This window comes from Dama dama, chromosome 5 (genome assembly GCF_033118175.1).
Source record: "Dama dama isolate Ldn47 chromosome 5, ASM3311817v1, whole genome shotgun sequence".
NCBI classification, from domain to species: Eukaryota; Metazoa; Chordata; class Mammalia; order Artiodactyla; family Cervidae; genus Dama; species Dama dama.
In genome coordinates, this window is record NC_083685.1 from 85104873 (window position 1) to 85127175 (window position 22303).

A 22303-nucleotide genomic window follows, 5' to 3' on the forward strand; every position below is an offset into this window, starting at 1 on the left:
ATGTGGTTGCAAAGAGTCGCACACAACTGGGCGACTTTCATGGGATACTGTTGAACTGGGTAAGAACTTGAAGAATCCTAATAGAAGACCTGATGTCTTCATAAAAAGTTAACAGAAAGACTGGTTACTGAATGACCTGGTAAATATGGTTATACCATTTATGGGTTTTGTCTGGAATGTTACTGTGTTTGATCTGTGTTTTTCAGATATGAAGAAGCCCTTTCACTCAAGTTGGGTATGATTTATAGCCATTTGGTAAACTACACCTGTGGGTAGAATTAAAACATTTTCCATCTCTACCTGTCCCTCCAGAAGTTAGAGATCCTTAGGTTCTGAGCAGCCTTCTCAGGTGGTGATAGAGACTATCTCCGGGCATGTGCAGGAATCTTAATATTTTGGGGACTGAGAAATCCATCACGTATAGCCTGAGAGCAGGCCTTTGCATGGCTTCGCTGGCTTCCAGGGGCCTTTTGGGAATTCTGTCTGAGACTCCCAAGGAGTTCTCCCTCAGTCAGTTTGGAGGAGTCTCATTGCATGGTGAGACTCTGAGTGTGGTCAATTGACCAGGCTTATTTTGCAAACAAATTACTTTTGATGGGCTGTGTTTGGTGGAATGAGGGTAATTTTAGAGAGAACAATATTCCAGTTCTGTTAATTGAGCTCTGTATTTATGAAAGTTATTGTGCTAGCCATACTTTTGCCCTGATGTTCTGGATGGAAAGAAAAAATTTTCTGGTGAAATTGTCACAGAGTAAAACTACTCATGAAGTGTGACACCGTTTGCTTTAAATCTATGACTAAAAGCACATGTAGGGGGGCTTCCCTGGGGGTCCAGTGATTAAGAATCTGTAGGGAACACAGGTTCAATTCCCGTTTTGGAAGATCCCACATGGTGTGCAGAAAGCTAAGCTCGAGTGCCATAGCTACTGAGCCCCACGTGCCCTAGAGCCCATGCTTTGCAACAAGAGAAGCCACTGCAGTGAGAAGCCCACACACTGCAATAGAGAGTAGCCCCTGCTCGCCACAACCAGAGAAAGCTGCCCACAACAACCAAGACCCAGTGCAGTCAAAAAACTTTTTTTTCTTTCTTAAAAAGCTGTAAAGAAGCACACACATAAAAGAAGAAAATTTAAAAAAAAAAAAGCTCACATAGGGGCTTCCTTGATGGTGTGTGTGTCAGTTGCTCAGCATGTCAAATTCTTTGTGACGCTTGGACTGTAGCCTGTGAAACTCCTCTGTCCATTGGGATTCTCCAGGCAAGAATACTGGAGTGTATTGCCATGCTGTCCTCCAGGGGATCTTCCTGACCCAGGGATCGAAACTGCATGTCTTACGTCTCCTGCATCGGCAGGTGGGTTCTTAACGCACTAAACCCCCTGGGAAGCCCCTGATGGTCCACTGGTTAAAACTCTATACTTCTACTATAGCGGGGCTTGAGTCTGATTCCTGATCATGGAAGTTCCACATACTGCATGGTGTGGCCCAAAAAAAATGAAAAATTAAAAAGCATATGTATAATGCTTGTGTAACAACTGGATAAAATATATGGCCTCTAAAGTGTTTCCTCATTAACATAACTTCTGAGCCTGTTCACGAGATCTGATTAGTTTTCCCTCAATATGAATGATTAGGTGAATATAAAGGAGGCCTAGGGACACAATCTGAATCTAGACTAGAAGCCAACACCCTATTGAGGGTTGGATATTTTAATCATCAGTGCTTTCTGTTGAAAGATTTGCAATTAAAAAGAGAAATGATGGGAGAATCTGCACATATTGAGGAAGTCAGAAGGTTTATACATGGCTGAACTTAAATTTTACTGACTAGAGAGCAGCACACCTTGTGGTCCTTCAGACATGCACTGTACATCTGCTTTGGCCATTGGGAAAGGGAACGCATTCAAAAGTCAAACAGGAGTAGCGGTGGTTCAGACAACCAAATTAAAACTAAGTGGCCTCTGCATACATAATTTTGGACATGCTCTTATATTACTGAAAACTTGAGTGTTTAAAAAAATTTATTTATTTTAATTGGAGGCTAATTACTTTATAATATTGTAGTGGTTTTTGCCATACATTGACATGAATCAGCCATGGGTGTATATGTGTTCCCCATCCTGAACCTCCCTCCCACCTCCTTCCCCATCCCATCTCTCAGGGTCATCCCAGTGCACCAGCCCTGAGCACCTTGTATCATGCATTGAACCTAGCCTGGAGATCTATTTCACATATGATAATAAACATGATTCAATGCTATTCTCTCAAATCATCCCACCCTCGCCTTCTCCCACAGAGTCCAAAAGTCTGTTCTTTACATCTGTGTCTCTTTTGCTGTCTCGCATATATGGTGATAGTTACCATCTTTCTAAATCCATATATATGTGTTAATATACTGTATTGGTGTTTTTCTTTCTGACTTACTTCACTCTGTATAATAGGCTCCAGTTTCATCCACCTTATTAGAACTGATTCAAGTGCATTCTTTTAATGGCTGATTAATATTCCATTGTGTATATGTACCAAAGCTTTCTTATCCATTCATCTAGGTTGCTTCCATGTCCTGGCTCTTACAAACAGTGCTGCGATGAACACTGGGGTACACGTGTCTCTTTCCATTCTGGTTTCCTCGGTGTGTATGCCCATCAGTGGGATTGCTGGGTCTTATGGCAGTTCTATTTCCAGTTTTTTAAGGAATCTCCACACTATTCTCTATAGTGGCTGTACTGTTTGCATTCCCTCCAACAGTGTAAGAGGGCTCCCTATTCTCTGCACCCTGTCCAGCCTTTATTGTTTGTAGACTTTTTGATAGCAGCCATTCTGACCAGCATGAGATGGTACCTCATTGTGCTTTTGATTTGCATTTCTCTGATAATGAGTGATGTTGAGCATCTTTTCATGTGTTTGTTAGCCATCTGTATGTCTTCTTTGGAGAAATGTCTGTTTAGTTCTTTGGCCCATTTTTTGATTGGGTCATTTATTTTTCTGGAATTGAGCTGCAGGAGCTGCTTGTATATTTTGAGATTAATTTTTTGTCAGTTGCTTTGTTTGCTATTATTTTCTCCCATTCTGAAGGCTGTCTTTTCACCTTGCTTATAGTTTCCTTCATTGTGAAAAAACTTTTAAATTTAATTAGTTCCTATTTGTTTATTTTTGCTCTTATTTCCATTACTCTGGGAGGTGGGTCATAGAGGATCCTGCTGTGGTTTATATCAGAGTGTTTTGCCTATGTTTTCTTCTAGGAGTTTTATAGTTTCTGGTGTTACATTTAGATCTTTAATCCATTTTGAGTTTATTTTTGTGTATGGTGTTAGAAAGTGTTCTAGTTTCATTCTTTTACAAGTGGTTGACCAGTTTTCCCAGCACCACTTGTTAAAGAGATTGTCTTTTCTCCATTGTATATTCTTGCCTCCTTTGTCAAAGATAAGGTGTCCACAGGTGTGTGGATTTATCTATGGGCTTTCTATTTTGTTCCATTGATCTATTTGTCTTTGTGCCAGTACCATACTGTCTTGATGACTATAGCTTTGTAGTATAGTTTGAAGTCAGGCAGGTTGATTCCTCCAGTTCCATTCTTCTTTCTCAAGATTTCTTTGGCTATTTGAGGTTTCTTGTATTTCCATACAAATTTGAAGTTATTTGTTCTAGTTCTCTGAAAAATACCATTGGTATTTTCATTGGTAGCTTGATAGGGATTTCACTGAATCTATAGATTGCTTTGAATATTATACCCATTTTCACTCGATTGATTCTTCTGATTCATGAACATGGTATAGTTCTCCATCTATTTGTGTCATCTTTGATTTCTTTCATCAGTGTTTTATAGTTTTCTATATATGGGTCTTTCGTTTCTTTAGGTAGATTTATTCCTAAGTATTTTATTCTTTTTGTTGCAGTGGTAAAATGAATTGTTTCCTTAATTTCTCCTTCTGTTCTCTCATTGTTAGTGTATAGGAGTGCAAGGGATTTCTGTGTGTTAATTTTATATCCTGTCACTTTACTATATTCATTGATTAGCTCTAAAACTTGAGTTTTCTGAACTGTATTGCAGACTGGGACAAAAACCACAGGCAGGTGTGGTATTATGTCTGAAGGCAGTTATTGCTTGTGTTTTGCTTAATTGTTGTGATCTCCTCTGCATTGTGGTGATGTCTCAGATAGGGGGTTTTCTAGCAGCCTGATCCCCATGTGAGAAGAATATGGAGCAGCGCGAAGGTGAATCCCCAACAGACTTACAGTGTAAGTGAGAAAATGTTTGTTGTAAGCCGCTGAGGTTTGGAAATGAATCTTCCCTGCACCATGACCTGGCCTATATTGATGAGTATGTGAAGCATGTCAAGTGAGGCAGAGCAACAAAATGGAAGGGGTCTTGGACTTTGATGACTTCTCAGAGAAATAGTGGGCTTCCCTGGTGGCTCAGTGGTAAAGAATCTGCCTGCCAATGCAGGAGACACAGGCTTGTTCCCCGGATTGGGAACATCCCCTGAAGAAGGAAATGGCAACCCACTCCAGTATTCTTGCCTGGAGAATCCCATGGACAGAGGAACCTGGTGGGCTACAGTCCATGGGGTCACAAAAGAGTCAGACACGACTTAGCAACTGAACAACAACAAACAACAGAGGAGTAACACATCATTTTTTACTTCTCTATGAGAAATAGGAGGCAGTATAGCAAAATTGGTAAGAGCGAGGGCTCAGGGGCCAGCTGCCTGGGTTCAAATCCTAGCTCTGCCTCCTTCTTGTTGGGCTTCCCTGGTGGCTCAGGTGGTAAAGAATCTGCCTGCAATGTGGGAGACCCAGGTTTGATCCCTGGGTCGGGAAGATCCCCTGAAGGAGGAAATGTCAACCCACTCCAGTATCCTTGCCTGGAGAATCCCATTCTCAGAAAAGCCCGGTGGGCTACAGCCTGTGAGGTCACAAAGAAGGTCCGACATGACTGAGTGACTAACACCTTCAATTTCATGAGAAATAAATTTCTAAATTCTTTAAGCCATTGGTAATTTGAGGTTTCTGTAAAAGCATCAGAAACAACCTCAGAACCCAAACACATGCCAACCTTACTCTCATCTCCTTGTCCCTCCTACTCATCCTAGGTAGTGAAGTGTCTTTATTCATATGTCAACTCACATCTGCTGCACCATGTAGCAGACTCTGCTGTATCCTTTCACACTCCCTTGCAGGTTGAAGTTCTCTGGAAGCAGATGCTGAGCTGCTCTATCAGGTGCAAGATGTTTACAACAGAGCAACCCTCCTGAAAAGAACAGGAGGAAGTAGACTCGGGTAGAGAAAGACGTTGAATGAGATGTAGCCCTCCACGAACCTCAGCCATTCTGGCAGGATGCGGTGCAGTAATTGTGCCCAAGGGAGCTGTCCTGCGTTGAGCTGAATGGCTGAGGTTTGATATTGTCCACAACATTTTTCCAGTTGTCAGTTGTGAGCTGTGAGTCTGGGAGTGGTCTGTGACTCCAAGCAAGGCAGCTCACTGCTGTTGAGGTGGGCCCTGAAGGAGCTGACGTTTAGAGGCTGGTCTGCCATTTGCCTTCTTCCAAGTCTGGGCAGGAAGTCTCCTTTGACGAGGATGTTGGTGGTGCAACCGTACGTCCACAATACTCCACCTTCCTACAACTTCCTTTTATTCTCTTATGCACAAGACCGTAACGATCTCATTCCCCACGTATAGTTATTTTATTTTAATTTTTTTAACATCCAAAACATTTTTTGTTGGGCTGTAGTTGATTAGCAATGTTGTGATAGTTTCAGGTGAACAGTGGAGGGACTCAGCCACACATATACATGTATCCATTCTCCCCCAAACCCCACTCCCATTCAATTTCATTGAGCAGAGTTCCATGTGTTATACAACAGGTCTTTGTTGGTTATCCCTTTTAAATATAGCAGCGTGTACATGTCCTTCCCAAAGTCCTTAACTATCCCTTTCCCTCGGCAACCATGAGTTCCTTTTCTAAGTCTGTGAGTCTCTGTTCTGTATGTAAGTTCATTTGTATCATTGTTTTTTAGAGTCCACATGTTAGGGATGTCATATGATATTTCTCTTTCTCTGTCTGGTTTACTTCACTCAGTATGACACTGTCTAGGTCGATCAATGTTGCTGCAAATGGCCTTACTCAAATCTGGGGTTCATGGCAGCAACCACATTTACAATGTATTTCACATAGTTCTAAAGACCAGGATGCTGTTGCCTTTCTACACTGGAGAATCTATATAACCAAAAATTCTACAGCACCTGTTTTTACGCTTTTCTTTCTTCTACAATCAACACAAGGGGAATGGAGGGAGGCTCAAAATGTTTTGTTCAATTTCTTTTCTTTCTAGCAGGAAAAAAACCCACCCATTTGCATCTGAATGACCGTAAGTTCTCTAGTTATCAGTGACATTGAGATTTTTAACACCCATTTGATATTGTCTGGGCTCTCATTATGTGTAAATACAGAAAATTTGGTCTTTTCTCTAGTTTCCTTGCATTAAGAATTCTGAGAGTGCCAGAAATGCTTCCATGCTCCACAGATCTCTTCTAGTCCTCTCCTCTCACTTTTTGCTCTGAACTGCTATGTCAAGACCTCTGCTGGTTACCTCCTTGATTGACCCGGTAACTCTTGCAAGCTCTGCCCCTGCCATGCTGCTCTGTATCCCAAGAAGAAAAAGATCTCTTCCTCTGTTTCCCAAGTTACATGAAATATCAGACCCTGATTTTAGCAAAACATAGTAAAGACTTGATTAGAGTGAGAGGGAAATATTTTAAATTAGATATTAGATAGCACTGTGCCCAGAGTCCTTTGACCACAGGTTATCTTGATGGCTCTTCTCTCCTTATCCTCCTTCTACTGCCATTTTTTTCCCCCTGAAATATTGAGAGGAAGTTGCAGACATAATACTCCTTCCCTCGTGGCTCAAATGGTACAGAATCCACCTGCAAAGCAAGAGACCTGAGTTTGATCACTGGGTCTGGAAGATCCCTTGGAGAAGGGAATGGCAGCCCACTCCAGTATTCTTGCCTGGAGAATTCCATGGACAGAGGAGCCTGGTGGGCTATAGTCCATGGGGTCACAAAGTCAGACACTGAGCGACTACCACTTTCATTTTTCACTAGTACTTTAGTGGGTATTTCTTAAGAATAAGAACATTCACAGTACAATAATCAAAGCCAGTAAACTAAAACTGATACACTACTATGACCTAATCTACAGACTTTATTTGAATTTTATGGCAAAAGAAAAAAATCTGGTCTGGGATTCAATCTAGGAACACATATAATATTTGTTTCTTAATCTCCTTTAATCTGGATTGGTTCTCTAGTTCCCCAGTTCATGGGGTCACAAAGAGTTAGACACAACTGAAGCAACTTAGCACACACACATGCATACATTGGAAAAATCCAGAATAGCTTAGTAACTCTATCACAGCAACTTCTAAAATACAAGTTTAAAGAAGAGAGAGTTTCAGTATTACACAAACTATCCACAAGAACAGAAGAGGAAACACTGCCTAAATAACTTTATGATGCTAGCATACTCTTGTTTTTAAATCCCTTCATTTTGCATACTTCTTCTAGCAATTTCCTGGATTGACATTTTTCTTGTTTTAATTATAGTTGGTTTACAATGTTGTACTAGTTTTCTGCACAGCAAATGGATTCAGTTATATATGTATATTCATGCTGTGCTGTGCTTAGTCGCTCGGTCATGTTGTTTATCTATTTTATATATAGGGATGTGAAATTAATCCCCAACTCCTAATTTATCCCTTTCCTACCCATTTCCTCTTTGGACTCTTTGTGACCCCATGGACTGTAGCTCTCCAGGTTCCTCTGTCCATGGGGATTCTCCAGGCAAGAATACTGAAGATGTATATATATATATTTTTTTTTTCATATTCTTTTCTATTATATATATTGAATATAGTTTCTTGTGCTTATACAGTAGGTCCAGGTTGTTTATCTATTTTAAATATAGAAAGTGAAAGTGAAAGTCTCTTAGTCGTGTCCCACTCTTTGCGACCCCATGGACTATACAGTCCATGGAATTCTCCAGGCCAAAATACTGGAGTGCGTAGCCTATCCCTTCTCCAGCAGACCTTCCCAACCCAAGAATCGAATCGGAGTCTCCTGCATTGTAGGCGGATTCTTTACCAACTGAGCTATCAGGGAAGCCCCTTTATATACAGAAGTGTGTAATTAATCTCCAACTCCTAATTTATCCCTCTCCTACCCATTTCCTCTTTGGAAACTGTAACATTGCCCTCTATGTCTATGAGCCTGTTTCTGTCTTGTAGACAAGTTTACACGTATTAACTTTTTAAATTCCACATATAAGTGATATCATGTATTTGTCTTTCTCTGTCTGACTTACTTCACTTAATATGATAATCTCTAGGTCCATTCATGTTGCTGCAAATGGTATTATTTCATCCTTTTTGAAAAATGGGTGAGTAGTATTCATTTATATACATATATATGCCACATTTTCTTTATCCATCCGTTGATGGATACTTAGGTTGCTTCTACTTCTTGGCTATTGTACATATTGCTGTTATGAACACTGGCTAGCATAATCTTGATAATCAATTGGACAAGTAAAATATGAGAGGAAAATTGCAGATCATCATCACTCAATGTCTAGATGAAAAAAATTCTAAATAAAATTTTAGCAAACCAAATCCAACAATATCTAAAAATGATAATACATCATGGCCAAGGTGATTTGAATAAGGAATTCATTTATTTTTTTCTTCTAGTTTTACTGAGATATAATTGACACACAGCACTGTATCTAAATGAGGAATTTAATGTTCATTTTAGCACTAGAAAATCAATCAGTTTGTAACTTGACAGATTAGAAGATCAAATGAGAAAAATCATATGATCAGCTGACTATATGAGAAGGCTTCTAATAAATTTGGATATTCATCCGTGATAAAGCCTCTTTGCAAATCAGAACTATGACCAACCTTTTGGGAAGTGATAAAAGGAGTTTATGAGAAAACACACAGCAAATAGTTTTCATGCTGAGAAACTACTGAGATATCCCCTTAAGACAGTGAACACAGGAAGAGTGCCTACTATCAACACTTATTCACTGCCTCCCAAGAGGTTCTAGCTAATCCAGTTGAGCAGGAAAAATAGAAAATGGATACTGAAAAGAAGGTGATATGACTGACTATTGCTTTCTGGGTTCTTTTGATGTTTTAGCCGAGTTGCTTGACTTGCAGGGTCTTAGTTTCCGAACTAGGGATTGAACCTGGGCCTTTGCAATAAATGAAACCACTGAGGCCCAACCACTGGATCTCCAGGGAATTCCCTGATCAACTATGTTTTATTTAGTTATTTTTGGCTGTACTGGGTCTTTATGGCTGCATGGACTTTCTCTAGTTTTGGTGAGCGGGGGTTACTCTCTCATTGCAGTGCCGAGGGCTTCTCGTTGCGGTGGCTTCTCTTGTTGTGGAACAGGGGCTCCACAATCCACGGGCTTCAGTAGTTGTGGCGCGTGGGCTTAGCTGCTTCGAGGCATGTGGTATCTTCCCAGACCACGGATTGAACCTGTGTCCATTGCATTGCAAGGTGGATTCTTTACCACTGAGCCATGAGGGGAGCCTATGTTTTTAAAAAAGTGCAGAAAAATAATTTGAATAATAAGGAAGTGTGTCCATTTTCTGGTTGCAGAAATCTATGTGTGCAAAGTAATTGTACTTATATTATCAAAAGGAAAAAAAATTTCAATTTATTTTTGACTGTGCTGGGTCTTTGTTGTTGCACACAGGTTTTTCTGTAGTTGAGGCAAGTAGGGGGCTACTCTTCATTGGATGCCCAGTCTTCTCATTGCGGTGGCTCCTCTAGTTGCAGAGCACCGGGCTCTAGGCAAGCCGGCTCAGTAGTTGCAACTCCCTGACTACAGCGCAGGCTCCGCAGTTGTGGCCCAAAGGCTTAGTTGCTCTGTGGCATGTGGGATCTTCCCGGATCAGGGATTGTCCCCTGCACTGGCAGGCGGATTCTTAGCCACAGTGCCGCCAGGGATGTCCTCCAAAATTATTTTTTGAAGATACTATCTAAAACTGCCTCAAAAATTAGGGACATAGGACTATCTGACAACAGGTGCGAGATCCTTTGGGAAAATTGTACATAACTTTATTGTGAGACATTGAAGAAAATGTGATTAAGTATAGGTTATATCATGTATCAGGTCAGGGCTGGACATCTTCCCCTGCTTGGACTGGGAAGTGCCTTAAAGAGCATAGGGAGAGAAAGTTGGGGATTATAGATTACAGATTACAGAAGCTGTAATCTCATAGAGATGTCATTGTCTCCAAACTGATCTACAGATACTTGCAGCACAAATGAAAAAAGAAAAAAAAAAGTCTGAAAATAGCAAACGTTGGAAAAACTTAGAAAACTAGGAAAAGAAGCCTGAGAAGAACACACATACTATTGTTCGTTACTAAGGTGCATAACAAATGATCCCAAAACTCAGCTGCATAAAATAACCAAGACTCACAGATCCTGAGAGCCCGGAATCCGGACAGGGGATATGTTGTTCCATTCATTTTCAACTGACTTGTAGGTTGGGGTTGGAATCCTCCGAAGGTTCAACCTGCGGCTGATGGTAGGAGAAGCCACTAACCCGGGGGTTCCTTAGGCATTCCGACCTCCCTCCCTTCTTCCCTCCCTCTCCTCCTTCATCTCTCTCTCTCTCCCGGTTTTAAAACGCGGCTTCCGAGAGTTTCAAAGTCTGCGGGTTCCGATCACAGGTCTTAGACCCGCTGAGCTGCAGAAACATCTATTACCATAATTACCATAAAAAAGCGGGCCTAAGAAAAGTATCAAGAAAATCGTACCCCTTTGAGAGAAACCAAATGGAGCCGGCTCCGGACCGATCATCCCAAATGGCCCTGAGGTGCTCCTCGGGGAATGTGTCCGAATCTGCCTCCGGATTTTCGCGCCATCCTCGTTTAGGTGCACAGACGGCTCTTACCCGGTCCCCAGCGGCGACTGGGCTTTGAGTCCAGGGGACAGCGGTGTGGCTGGAACGAGGCGAGTAGAGCTGGAGAGAGTCCCGAGTAGAAAACCTGATACCCCTTCGGCTGTGATGAGCCAAAGAAAGGACAGTCGAGCAAACGCTCAGGGTGGCTCCCGGCGCGTGGGGGACACTGCCTGACAAGCTGATTGGCTGCCGCGCTAACAGGCGGGAACGGCCGCGGGCGGATGGGGACGCCGAGCCCGGAAGAACCGCGACCGGGACCAGAAAGCGGACCTCGCCAGTTTCGATTTCTTTGTTTTAAGTGAGCTTCGTTCTTTTAGCCCTATCGTGCATAGTATCTTCGAAAGTACAGATAAGCAGGCCCAGAAGGAGAAATCTCCCGCCACCACTAAGACACTCACTTGTTTAAAGCCCAGGCGCTTCGCTCGCAAAGTTTCGAGGGGCGGAGGCGGCGGCGTCACCATTGGCTGGATGTGCCAGCTCGCCTAGCGTTTATCAGCTCGCCTTTCAAACTGGGAACAACAAGGATCCTGCAAAGTTCTAAGCAGCGCACCTGGGTAAGTTTGTCCCTCCCCCCACCGCCCTGTCCCCGCAGTTGCCAAACGGGCTTCCCTGGTGGCTCAGTTGGTAAAGAATCCGCCTGCAATGCAGGAGACCCCGGTTCGATGCCTGGGTTGGGAAAATCCGCTGGAGCAGGGATAGGCTACCCACTCCAGTATTCTTGGGCTTCCCCATTCCAGTGTTCTTGCCTGGGAAATCCCATGGACAGAGGAGCCTGGCGGGCTACATTCCACAGGGTCACACAGAGTAGGACACGACTGAGCACAGCACACACATAATAAACTTCAAGTGTGAAAGTGCTGGTCGCTCAGTCATGTCTTTGCGACCCCAGGGCTATAGCCCGCCAGGCTCCTCTGTTCATGGGACTTTCCAGGCAAGAATACTGGAGTCGGTTTTCATTCCCTTCTCCAGGGGATCTTCCTGACCTGATCAAACCCAGGTCTCCTGCATTACAGGCAGATTCCTTACCCTCTGAGCTCCTAGGGAACTTAAAGAACAAATATAAAAAACTGTTCTGCTATCCCCAATTTTTGTTACCCCATTACCTCAAATAGACAAGTGTTGGTGTCTTGCCATAGTTACTTCAAGCTTTTAAAAAATCGAGTAACTAAAATATTGTAGATAAATTTGAAGTTCTCTTTGCCTTCTCTCTCCTCTCTCTTCATTTTTCTCTTATCTCAGAAGCAACCAACATTCTGAGTTTACTGTATATCTTTTTAATATTTTTTTTTTAGTAAGTAAATTATAAATATTTATTTTGTTGTAACTATAAGACAGTGAATGTGGTCAAATCATAGCAAAGAAAGTGTAAAACTTAAAATAGTTTTGTTGGAGTCATGGAATTTTAGTTATATTTGTTTTTGCTTTTTAAATTTTCTTGAAAATTATTTACTGGGTTTCTATAAAATTCACTTTCCACCATTTTGAAAAAACTTCTTCCAATCACGGAAAACTTTAAAAAAAGGGGGGGGAGGGAGAAAAAGTATTTTCTCATGTTCCCAGCACATAGGAACTATTACTTTTGACTTTTCAGTGTACAGATGACTAATTTTTCTGTGTACAAGATTTGGTATGTATGTCTTCAATGCATATATAAAATCTATGAACATCATCACTGTAAATGTCTTTCTTAAGTATCTTGAGTCAGGGATCAGTCCAGATTCATTGGAGTCGAAGCTCACACAACTGAGGAGTGCCCCCTCTTTGGGAGGAAAAATGAAAAATTGCCAAGATAAAATTAGGTGTTACCCCATGCACTGTAGCCTGCCAGGCTCCTCCCTTCATGGGATTTCTCAGGCAAGAATACTGGAGTGGGTTGCCATTTCCTTCTCCATATATCTTTTTAATATTTTTAACACAGTTTTACACAAGCACAGACATCCAGGAATAATATGTAGCACTGTGATGTGTGCATTTTTAGCTTATTTAAATGGTATAATTTTATGTGTATATTTCTGCAACTTGATTTTTTAAACTCTGTATTTTGTTTCTCATATCTATGTCATTGTGTGTGTTTCAGTTTATTCTCTTAAAGTGGTTCACAGCATTCCTTTCAGTAAATATTACCATTATTTCCTTATTCTGTTATTGATAGGCTATTTCCAAAACTTGGTGTTACAAATAGTGCTTAAAAAAAAAAAGACTGTTCTTATCTCCTTACATACATGGTTTATCCATTCATCAGTTGAAAAACATCTTGGTTGCTTCCAAATTTTTGTAATCATGAGCCAAGCTACTATGAACATTCATGTACAGATTTTTGAGGACAGGTATTCAACTCTTTTGGGTATTGGAAGCATGGAGTCTTAACCACCACTGAACTTCCATGGAAATCCATGACTCACAGCAAAATAGAGAGGAAAGTACAGAGATTTCCCATATATCCCTTGCCCCTACATTGGCATTACCCTCCTATCATCAACACCCAACCCCCAACCTACCCACCGGGCAACACAGTGGTACATTTGTTACAATTAATGAACTTACATTGAAAGATCATGATCATTCAAAGTCCATAGCTTACTTTATGGTTCACTCTTGGTGTATATTCTATGGTTTGGACAAATGTATAATGACATGAAATGCATCCACAACTACACTGTTAAACAGAGTATTCCCACTGCCTCAAAATCCTCTGTTCTCTACCTATTTATCCTTCCCTTCCCACAACTCCTGATAACCACTGATCTTTTCACTGTCTCCACAGTTTTGCCTTTTCCAGAATGTCATGTAATTAAAATCATACAGTATGTTCTTTCACATGGTCTTCTGTCACTTTGTAATATGCATTTAAATTTCCCTTTTGTCTTTCCTGACTTGATGGCTCATTTCTTTTTAGCACAGATAATATACCACTGTCTGGGTGTACCACAGTTTATTTATTCACTCACATGCTGAAGGATATTGACTGCTTCCAAGTTTGGGAAGTTATGAATAAAGCTGCTAAAAACATCTGTGTACAGGTTTTTGCATGTTGCTCCCTGTTTTTATTTTATTTTATTTTATTTATTTTTTTTTTTATTAGTTGGAGGCTAATTACTTCACAACATTTCAGTGGGTTTTGAAATACATTGTGCTCCCTGTTTTAATCTAGGTTGAGAAGCAATTTGTCATAAACTCGCAGTGAGTGGCTAGTTTTGGTTTCTATCTATTGGGTTAGGGAGGAAGAAAAACAGTTCAAATAATGGACTTGAGTTTCCATCAAATACCATGTCCTTCAATTTATTTCTAAATATCTCTCAACTGTTTATTTCTCTTCATATCCACAGTCACTAGTACATACCACCATCTTTTCTCATTGGACTTTTGAAATAGCATCCCCAAAGTTCTCTTCCACAACTACTCTAGTCTCTTCCAATCCATCCTCCACGCTGAAGCTAGAAGGAACTTTGTAAAAAAAAAAAAAATTTATACACACACACACACACACACACACAGAGTACATCTGATGCTATGCCTTCCTGCTAAAAATCCTCCAATGGCTTCCCATTACCTTCAGGATAAAGACTGAATCCTTAAAGGGGCCTGCCAGCCAATGTACAGGTGACTCTTGATCCCCTTTCCAGCCTCATTTCCTCCCTCTCCGTCCCTCCATCTCAGTGTTTCAGACAGTCCGTCCTTTGAACCTGACATGTTCCTTCCTACTTCCTTCTGGAAAGTTTTTTCCACCCTTCTTCACCTAATTAACTCTTCACCTCATTTACACTCTTCAGATCTTAATTCAGAATATTACTTTTTCTAGAAAGCCTTATCTGAACCCATCCCCCTTCCAACTGCCATATAAGGACAGTTTCCATTCTAAGCATCCCTGGCATTCTGAACTATCGATTATTTAACAGTGAGCTTCGGTAAGCAATGAGCATCTTGAGAGCAGGGACCGTGTTTGTTTTGTTCACCACTGTCTACTCTGGATTTAGCACAGTGATTTGCAAATAATAGATGTCCACTAAACAGCTGTTAAGTAAATGCAGTATTGCTTATTATTAAGAATTGTGAGCAAGAGAAATGTTAACGATCGAGAAATGTCCAGTTCATTAATACTGTATGTACTTGATGAGAAGTTTTATTGTCTTTAAGACATATAATTAGAAATATAATGACTTCAAAGGTTTACAGAAGTGTTAATGATAAAAGCAGAATGCAAAACTCTTCATCTGATGCTTACAATCTGTTAAAAAAAACTGTATTATTAAGATCATAAGAGATAAAGGAAAAACAGGTGAAAGAATTCTTGAGTGTCATAATGTTCATGAAATATATGACAATACTGAATTTTGTAGCAGGCCATAGTTTTTCATGTGTCAAACACTTTAAATCTAATAATGTAGAAATTATATGATTTTAAAGTTTAAAAAAGCTCTCCAGTAAACACAATGGAGCCAGGCACTTAAAAATTTTCCTTGTTATAACTGCCCTGATACTTTTATTCTGTTATTGATTTATCTGCGCTCTCAATTTTTAAAACCGAAAGCAAAACCAATTTTGCTTTTCTGCCTATTGAAAAAGAAATCTACCAGACATTTCCCTTTACTGATTTTCTTTTAGGTCTTAAAGGGAGAAGAAAATATTAGGAGTTCTGAAGCTTTCTCTGCCATATAAAATGATCCAGGCTTACTAGATAATAGAAGGCAGTTGCTGATATGATATCAGTCACTGATATCAGTTGCTGATAATAGTATGCTTCCTAGGTGGCTCAGTGGTGACGAATCCACCTGCCAATGCAGGAGTTGCGGGTTCAATCCCTGGGCTTGGAAGATCCCCTGGAGTAGGACATGGCAACCCACTCCAGTATTGCCTGGGAAATTCCATGGACAGAGGAGCCTGACTGCAGTCCATGGGGTCACAGAGAGTTGGATACGATGAGCACAGATGCAAACACAATACTTGAGAGCAAATATCCATATGAATAAACACCAAAACTTTGAAGTCCAAATGTCTCCAGTGGCATTTTGTATAAATAACCTGACAAGAACACCTTAAAGGTTATAAAATATAGAATAAGATATTTGTAAATATAAAATATATCACAAGGAACATATCAGATAAATGAGTAAGATTGTGAATGACATGGCCTTCTAATAATTTACTGCTCAGAATTCTGTTTCCTTGCCACACCTGTATCAACAACCCTTCTATTTGTTCAGAGCTCTTTTTAAATAATAAAGATGCTAGGAGCTTGGGATTAACATACACACACTATTATATATAAAGTAGATGATTGACAAGGACCTGCTGTTTAGCACAGGGAACTCTACTCAATGTTCTGTAATACCCTATGTGGGGAAAGAATCTGGAAAAGAATGATATCTGTATATGTATTAGTGAGTCACTTTGATGTACACCTGAAACTTACACAACATTGTAAGTCAACTATACTTCAATAAAATTCGAAATAAATAAGATGCTAGTGGCTTATCTAAAAAACAAAAATCAAACACGCAAAAAGCAAAACAAATGAAAAAAAACTCTCAATCTTGTTAATTAATCAAATAATTGCTTTTTAATTTTCCAACTTTCTTCTGCCCGTCCATCTGTTATTCCTGTTCTTTTGTGTTCTTGTGTGACCTGGGTTTTTTCCTAAATTCTTTAAATGTTGATGGAAATCATTTTATTTAAATTCTCTCTCTTACCATGACAGACATTTAGGGCTACGAATTTTTCTCCACATACCATTTAAACCACATCATGGTAATCTGACGGACCCTAAACCATAAATCTCCAATAGTCGTATTCTTAGTGTCTTTCACAGCAGGTAGTGTGCCCTTGGTGAGTGCCCATTAGGTATTTCCTGTGCTAAAAAAATTAAAAAATGAAATATTTCGGTGTATGCTTCAGTATATAATCAAGCAAAAGAATAAAAAAGAAAAAAAATGACAGTCTAGGTTGCAACACAACCCTGGGTCTTAAGCGCTCTCTCCTCACTATGGTACTGTTGAGTTTTGTTGATTTGCTCAATCACTCCCAAATACAAGTTTTTGGCATCGTAAAGTCTTAGAATCCATTATCCTTCTCTTCCCTCATTTCTCAGATCCACCCTCTGCCCTGGCCATCTTTGTTTTGTTAGAATGCATAGTCCAAAAGTTCAACCACTGTGTTACTCCAAATTCATATGCCCTACTCTCCTTTAAAACTTTTTGGAGGTAAAAGTTTTCATTTTTATGTCATGAGTAATTTCAAATTTACAGGAAAAAAATAGAGAACAGTATAATGAACACCAGTTTGTCCACCACCCAGTTAATAGATGAAATGATTTTTAAAACTTATTTAGACACTTTTCAAATATACACAGAGGTAGAGAGAGGGCAAGGAGAGTGAATCTCCATTTATCAATCACCCACCTTCAATAATCATTGAATTTTTTTTGCCAATAAGTGGTACTGCTAACAACTCAATTGCCCAAGCTAAAAATCCCGTTACTAAATTTTAATCCTTTCTCCTGATCTCTAGCTGGTCAGTACAGAGCCGTGTTAATTTTTATCAATATTTTCTAAATGTCTCTCGGAAACATTCACATTTCTTCATTCCCACGGCCGCTACCTACTGTGGCGCAGGCTACCATCATCTGTCACTCAGGTTACTGCAAAACCATCCCTACTTGTTTACTCTTCTCTAATTAGTTCTCCATCTGTAAATAATGTGCCCTCTGCTCTTAAAAATTAATCATGCAATAAAATTTACTTTTGGGGTGTGCAGTTCTATCACTTCTAGCACATGGATTCATATAATTACAACCACAATCAGGAGACAGAACAGTTTCATCACCCCAACAAACTCCACTGTGTTATCCCTTGTAGTTACCCCTTCCCTCCCCATAACCCTTGGCAACTATGGATCTGTTCATCAGTAATGTGTCTTTTACAATGTCCGTGTGCTCATGTCACTCCCGTCCTTAAAATGCTTCTTCGGCTTTCTACTGTTGTAAGCCCTTTTCCAACTCTGAGGTCTCCTCTCACCACTTCTCATCTCCCATTCTCTGTCACTTTTTTTTTTTCAGCTCAGTGTAAACTTTAAAAAAGTTTTATTTTATTGAAGTATAGATGCTTCACAAAGTGATTCCATTATACACACTTTAAAATAAATTAATAAATGCATTTTTGTGTACTATGCAATCTACTTCTTCACCAACATGAGATATGTGTTTTAATGGTTTCAGTTGCAGGATAAACATGGAGAAACATTATTCACGATTGGCGATAAAATCGTCTTACTCAGACTTGGTCATCAATGTAGGAAAAGTAACTCTTGGTGAAAGTAACAGAAAAAAGCTGCAGAAAGTTCAGAGAGAGAAAGAGAAGGCGAAAGTGACCCAGGCTGCATGTGCTTTATTAAACTCAGGAGGAGGAGTGATTCAACTGGAAATGGCAAACAACGATGAAAATCTCGTGGAGATGGGACTGGATTTAGAAGAAGCTTTGAGAACACTTATTCTGTTTTCAAATCTGCAAGCTTTCTTCAAGACAAAGCAACAAGGGAAGTGTTACTACATTTTTGTGAAGTCTTGGAGCACCGACGCTTTCCCTGAAGACATTTCTGTTAAGCCCCGCATTTGTAGCCTGAGTTCTTCGTTATACTGTAGATCTGGCACTTCTGTGTTTCTCATGGACTCAGGAAAGGCATTCCGTTTCCTGAAAACCAAGAAAGCAAATGCAAAAAGCTCAGGGAAAGAGCCTTTTGGTGAAATTTCCAAGGTTATACATCCAGACCTCCATGACGTGGATCCTACTTACAGTGTTTTTCAAAAAGACCATTTTGAACATGGTGAAGTCATGCCTTTTCCCGAGTCTCAATTCATAGAGTTTAAGCAGTTTGCTACAAAACACATTGAACAATATACGAAAGACACGATTCTAGAGTATGTCCCTGCATTTGCAAACACTGAAGGAGGCTATCTTGTTATTGGTGTGGATGATAAAAGTAGGAAAGTTCTGGGATGTGCTAAAGAAAATGTTGACCATGACTCTTTGAAAAAGAAAATAGAAGAAGCAATACAAAAGTTATCTTGTGTCCATTTTTGCCAATGTCAATGCCAGATAGATTTCACAGTCAAAATCTTGGATGTGTTAGACAAGGGAGAGTTATATGGCTATGCTTGTGTGATCGGAGTGAAGCGATTCTGTGGTGCAGTGTTCTCAGGTGTTCCCAGTTCCTGGATGGTGAAGGATAAGGATGTTTGCAGCCTGACAACTGAGGAATGGCTAAGCATGATGATGGATACAGATCCAGGTAAGATGGAAGAAAACTCCCTTCCTGTCTTTTCTGCCTCTTCAGAAACTCCAATTAAACATATTTGCCATGACTTTGAACTTCTCGCATCCATTAAACTCTGTGTTTCTTGAATCTTCAAGTATCCTACTTTTCAAACATGAGAAAATTTGGCTGGGTGATGACAAGCCTGAGTCCAGTGTCTTATAATGGGCAATTTCCCACATCAGATGAAGAGAAAATTGTTTGGGGATGATTGCCTTGCAGTGGTGTATTGGAACTGACTCTTGCTGTTTATTAAGATTTATTAAATTTTCAGGATTGTTGTGAGCCAGTTGCTAAACAGTCATTATTAAAAATCAAGTTATACAAACAAAACTCAAGTTATACAGTTCCATAAATTATATTTAAAACCAATGCAGTAAATAAAAACACCAATTATAATACTATATTTTAAGATGATGCGTGTGAGGTTATTTACATCTATTTTATCTGCATGATGGAATTGCTCTAAAATGATGTGTTATGATGCATGTCTCCCCGACTCTGCATTTAGTGACATCATATTGGTAGCTTAAAATTGCCCATGGTGGGAATATTTACACCATAGATACATGCATAGATAAGTGTACTAAAAGAATGTTCTATGTACCATAGAAGAAATAAAAACAAAATGCTATTCAGATAGAGCGAGTGGAGACTTATATTGAATGGAAACACATTCAAACTTCCAAATAACATCTCTCTTATGATGGTTTTGGCAACTTTCATATGCAGTAAAGGCACTTGTTCATACAGGGTGAATGGGGTGTTTTCTTGCTATTATGTCTCAAATCATGCCTCGACAGCCATACAATATACCCACTCATAAAGTCTTTTTCAGTGGTGAAGAGATGAACTAACATGTCAGAATAACATGAATTTCCTTTCTTTGTTAAGATCTTAGGCAGCTGTGCAAAGACTTTGAATCTCAGCTGAGCCTGTCTAACAGCCCTCCTCAGAGCAGACCAGTGTACTCCAAGAAAGGTCTGGAACATAAGAAGGATCTCCAACAACGCTTATTTCCAGGTAGCAACAATGGTTTGCCTACTTCACACCAGCCAGTTTCTGTGTTAGTAGAGGGGGAGATAAACTTATGTTTGTTATTTAAAGTCCTGAAAGTACACTCTGCAAAACCTATGTGTTCAAGGTAATGGTGCTACAAACATGTTGATGATTTAGAAATGAACCCTCACTGACCTCATTCACTGAGGCAGTATCACGTATAGAATCCAGAAACATTATTGCCCTTACAGACCTTTTGGTCTTGTTCTTAAATAGGACTGATCATCAGTATTTCTGGTTATTTTTAAAAGTACAGATACCTGGCTCCACACTCCAGACTTCATAAATTAAAATATCTGAAGATAGAACCTTATAATGTTCATTTTTTCAAGCTACTCACAGTATTCTGACCCTCATCCATTTTGGGAACTTTTGATCTAGTTGAATTAGAGGCACACATTGAACTAAGGGCAAATTACCGAACTAAGGGCAAATTACCTCTACCGAATTTACCAGAGAGGTGCCAGTTATGAATATGAAGATATAAGATTTATATCAAGATGGAACACAAAACAAATACAGTGAAGATCAATTACAACATGAGTCAGCATGTTTGGGTTTGAAAGTGAAAGTTAAGTTGCTCAGTCATGTCCGACTCTTTGCAACCCCCTGGACTGTAGCCCACCAGGCTCCTCCGTCCATGGGATTCTCCAGGCAAGAATACTAGAGTGGGTTGTCATTTCCTCTTCCAGGGAATCTCCCTGACCCAGGGATAGAACCCGAGTCTCTTGCATTGGCTGGCAGATTCTTTACCACTGAGCCACCAGGGAAGTGTCCTATGTATGTGGAAATGTCTCTCGAGGACCTTTAAGTTAATAGATAATGATGTTCCAATTAAGATTTCTTTTTCACCTTACCTAATTGAGCTTTTTGCATTCATTTGCATATCAATTTATATTTTACTAATTGTCCACAATAAACAGTACTAAATCTAAGAATAAACATAAGCATTGATAATTATTTTTTAAATTCAACAAATTCTATTTTAGTAGAACTTATTAACATTGAATAAACTATATCTAAAAACAAAACACTGGGCTTTATGCTCATAGAGTGATAACCTATTATTCTGGTATAAAAAAATCAATTTTCCAGGAATCATACCAAACATTTGAAGAACAGACAGTTTCAACACTATTCAAATTATTCCAGAGTCATATAAAAAGGGAAGATTCCCAGGTTATTTTAAATGGGAGTAACAGTAATTGTAAAACTTGACAGAGATAGCACACAAAAGGAAAACTCAGACTAATCTTCCTTATGAATGAAAACGCAAACACAGAACTCCAGAAATGAAAGGATGGATCAACATTAAGAGAGTAATTATTATAATCCATAATTTCTAATTATAATCCACCATTTCTTCATGCAGAAAATTTTATGATTGTCCTCTTATATACTGAAAAAGCATTTGAAAAGCATGAATATACATTTTAATTTCTGGAAGACAATAAAATAGGAACCCATAGATACTTCTTTAACATTATATTTATATCTATGTATTGATGTCTATATCTATCAATATCCACCAAAGACCATTATGCTAATAGGGAGATATGAGAAGCATTCTATTAAATTTGGGGACAAAACCATTATGTACACTACTGCAACTTTTGTGCAGTATTAATTAGCCAGTGCCGTTAGATAGGAGAAAGAAATTAGAGGGATAAAAACTGAAGAACATGGGACCATATTCAAGAGAATCCAATGAAAACCTATTATAAACAATAGAAGAATATGGACTGAATACCAATAGTTGTATTAATAGTATTATATGAAGTCAGAATTAATATCACAAAAATTCAGTTTCCTAATATAACAAACAATCAAAGAGAACACCCAATTTTCAATAGCAACAAAAAGTTAAAATATCTAAGATAAGGCAATCTGAGAAAAAATTTTAAATAATATTGAAGGACACAAGAAAAATAAAATGGAAACACATGTTATATT

At 39.4% G+C, this 22303-nt stretch overlaps 2 protein-coding genes across 3 annotated transcripts in view; one reads left to right on the forward strand and one right to left on the reverse strand.

The window, feature by feature from the left end:
• Positions 1–22303, forward strand: part of LOC133056907 (schlafen family member 11-like) — a 57419-nt gene that overhangs the window by 25265 nt on the left and 9851 nt on the right. The window contains exons 1-3 of one of the 2 annotated variants that reach the window (XM_061142776.1): positions 11242–11541; positions 18198–19267; positions 20186–20314. In XM_061142776.1, the coding sequence (XP_060998759.1) occupies positions 18211–19267; positions 20186–20314 (1186 nt within the window). In that variant the 5' untranslated portion in view covers positions 11242–11541; positions 18198–18210. Of the gene's footprint in view, positions 1–11241; positions 11542–18197; positions 19268–20185; positions 20315–22303 lie in introns of those variants that run through there. The other variant, XM_061142777.1, reaches the window with a different exon arrangement.
• Positions 8659–11448, reverse strand: LOC133055585 (uncharacterized). Its single transcript, XM_061140734.1, has 4 exons — positions 11382–11448; positions 10842–11274; positions 10502–10603; positions 8659–9603 (listed from the first exon to the last, which is right to left on the reverse strand). Exons 1-4 carry the CDS (start codon positions 11446–11448, stop codon positions 9378–9380), a joined length of 828 nt encoding a protein of 275 aa, XP_060996717.1. The 3' UTR covers positions 8659–9377.

Coding starts and splice junctions, on each gene's coding strand:
- LOC133055585 (XM_061140734.1), bottom strand. CDS start 11,448: ATGGTGACGCCGCCGCCTCCGCCCCTCGAAACTTTGCGAGCGAAGCGC. Junction 10,604..10,841: donor ATTTGGTTTCTCTCAAAGGG/GTACGATTTTCT, acceptor TCCTACCATCAG/CCGCAGGTTGAACCTTCGGA. Junction 9,604..10,501: donor ATTCCGGGCTCTCAGGATCT/GTGAGTCTTGGT, acceptor TTAAAAACATAG/GCTCCCCTCATGGCTCAGTG.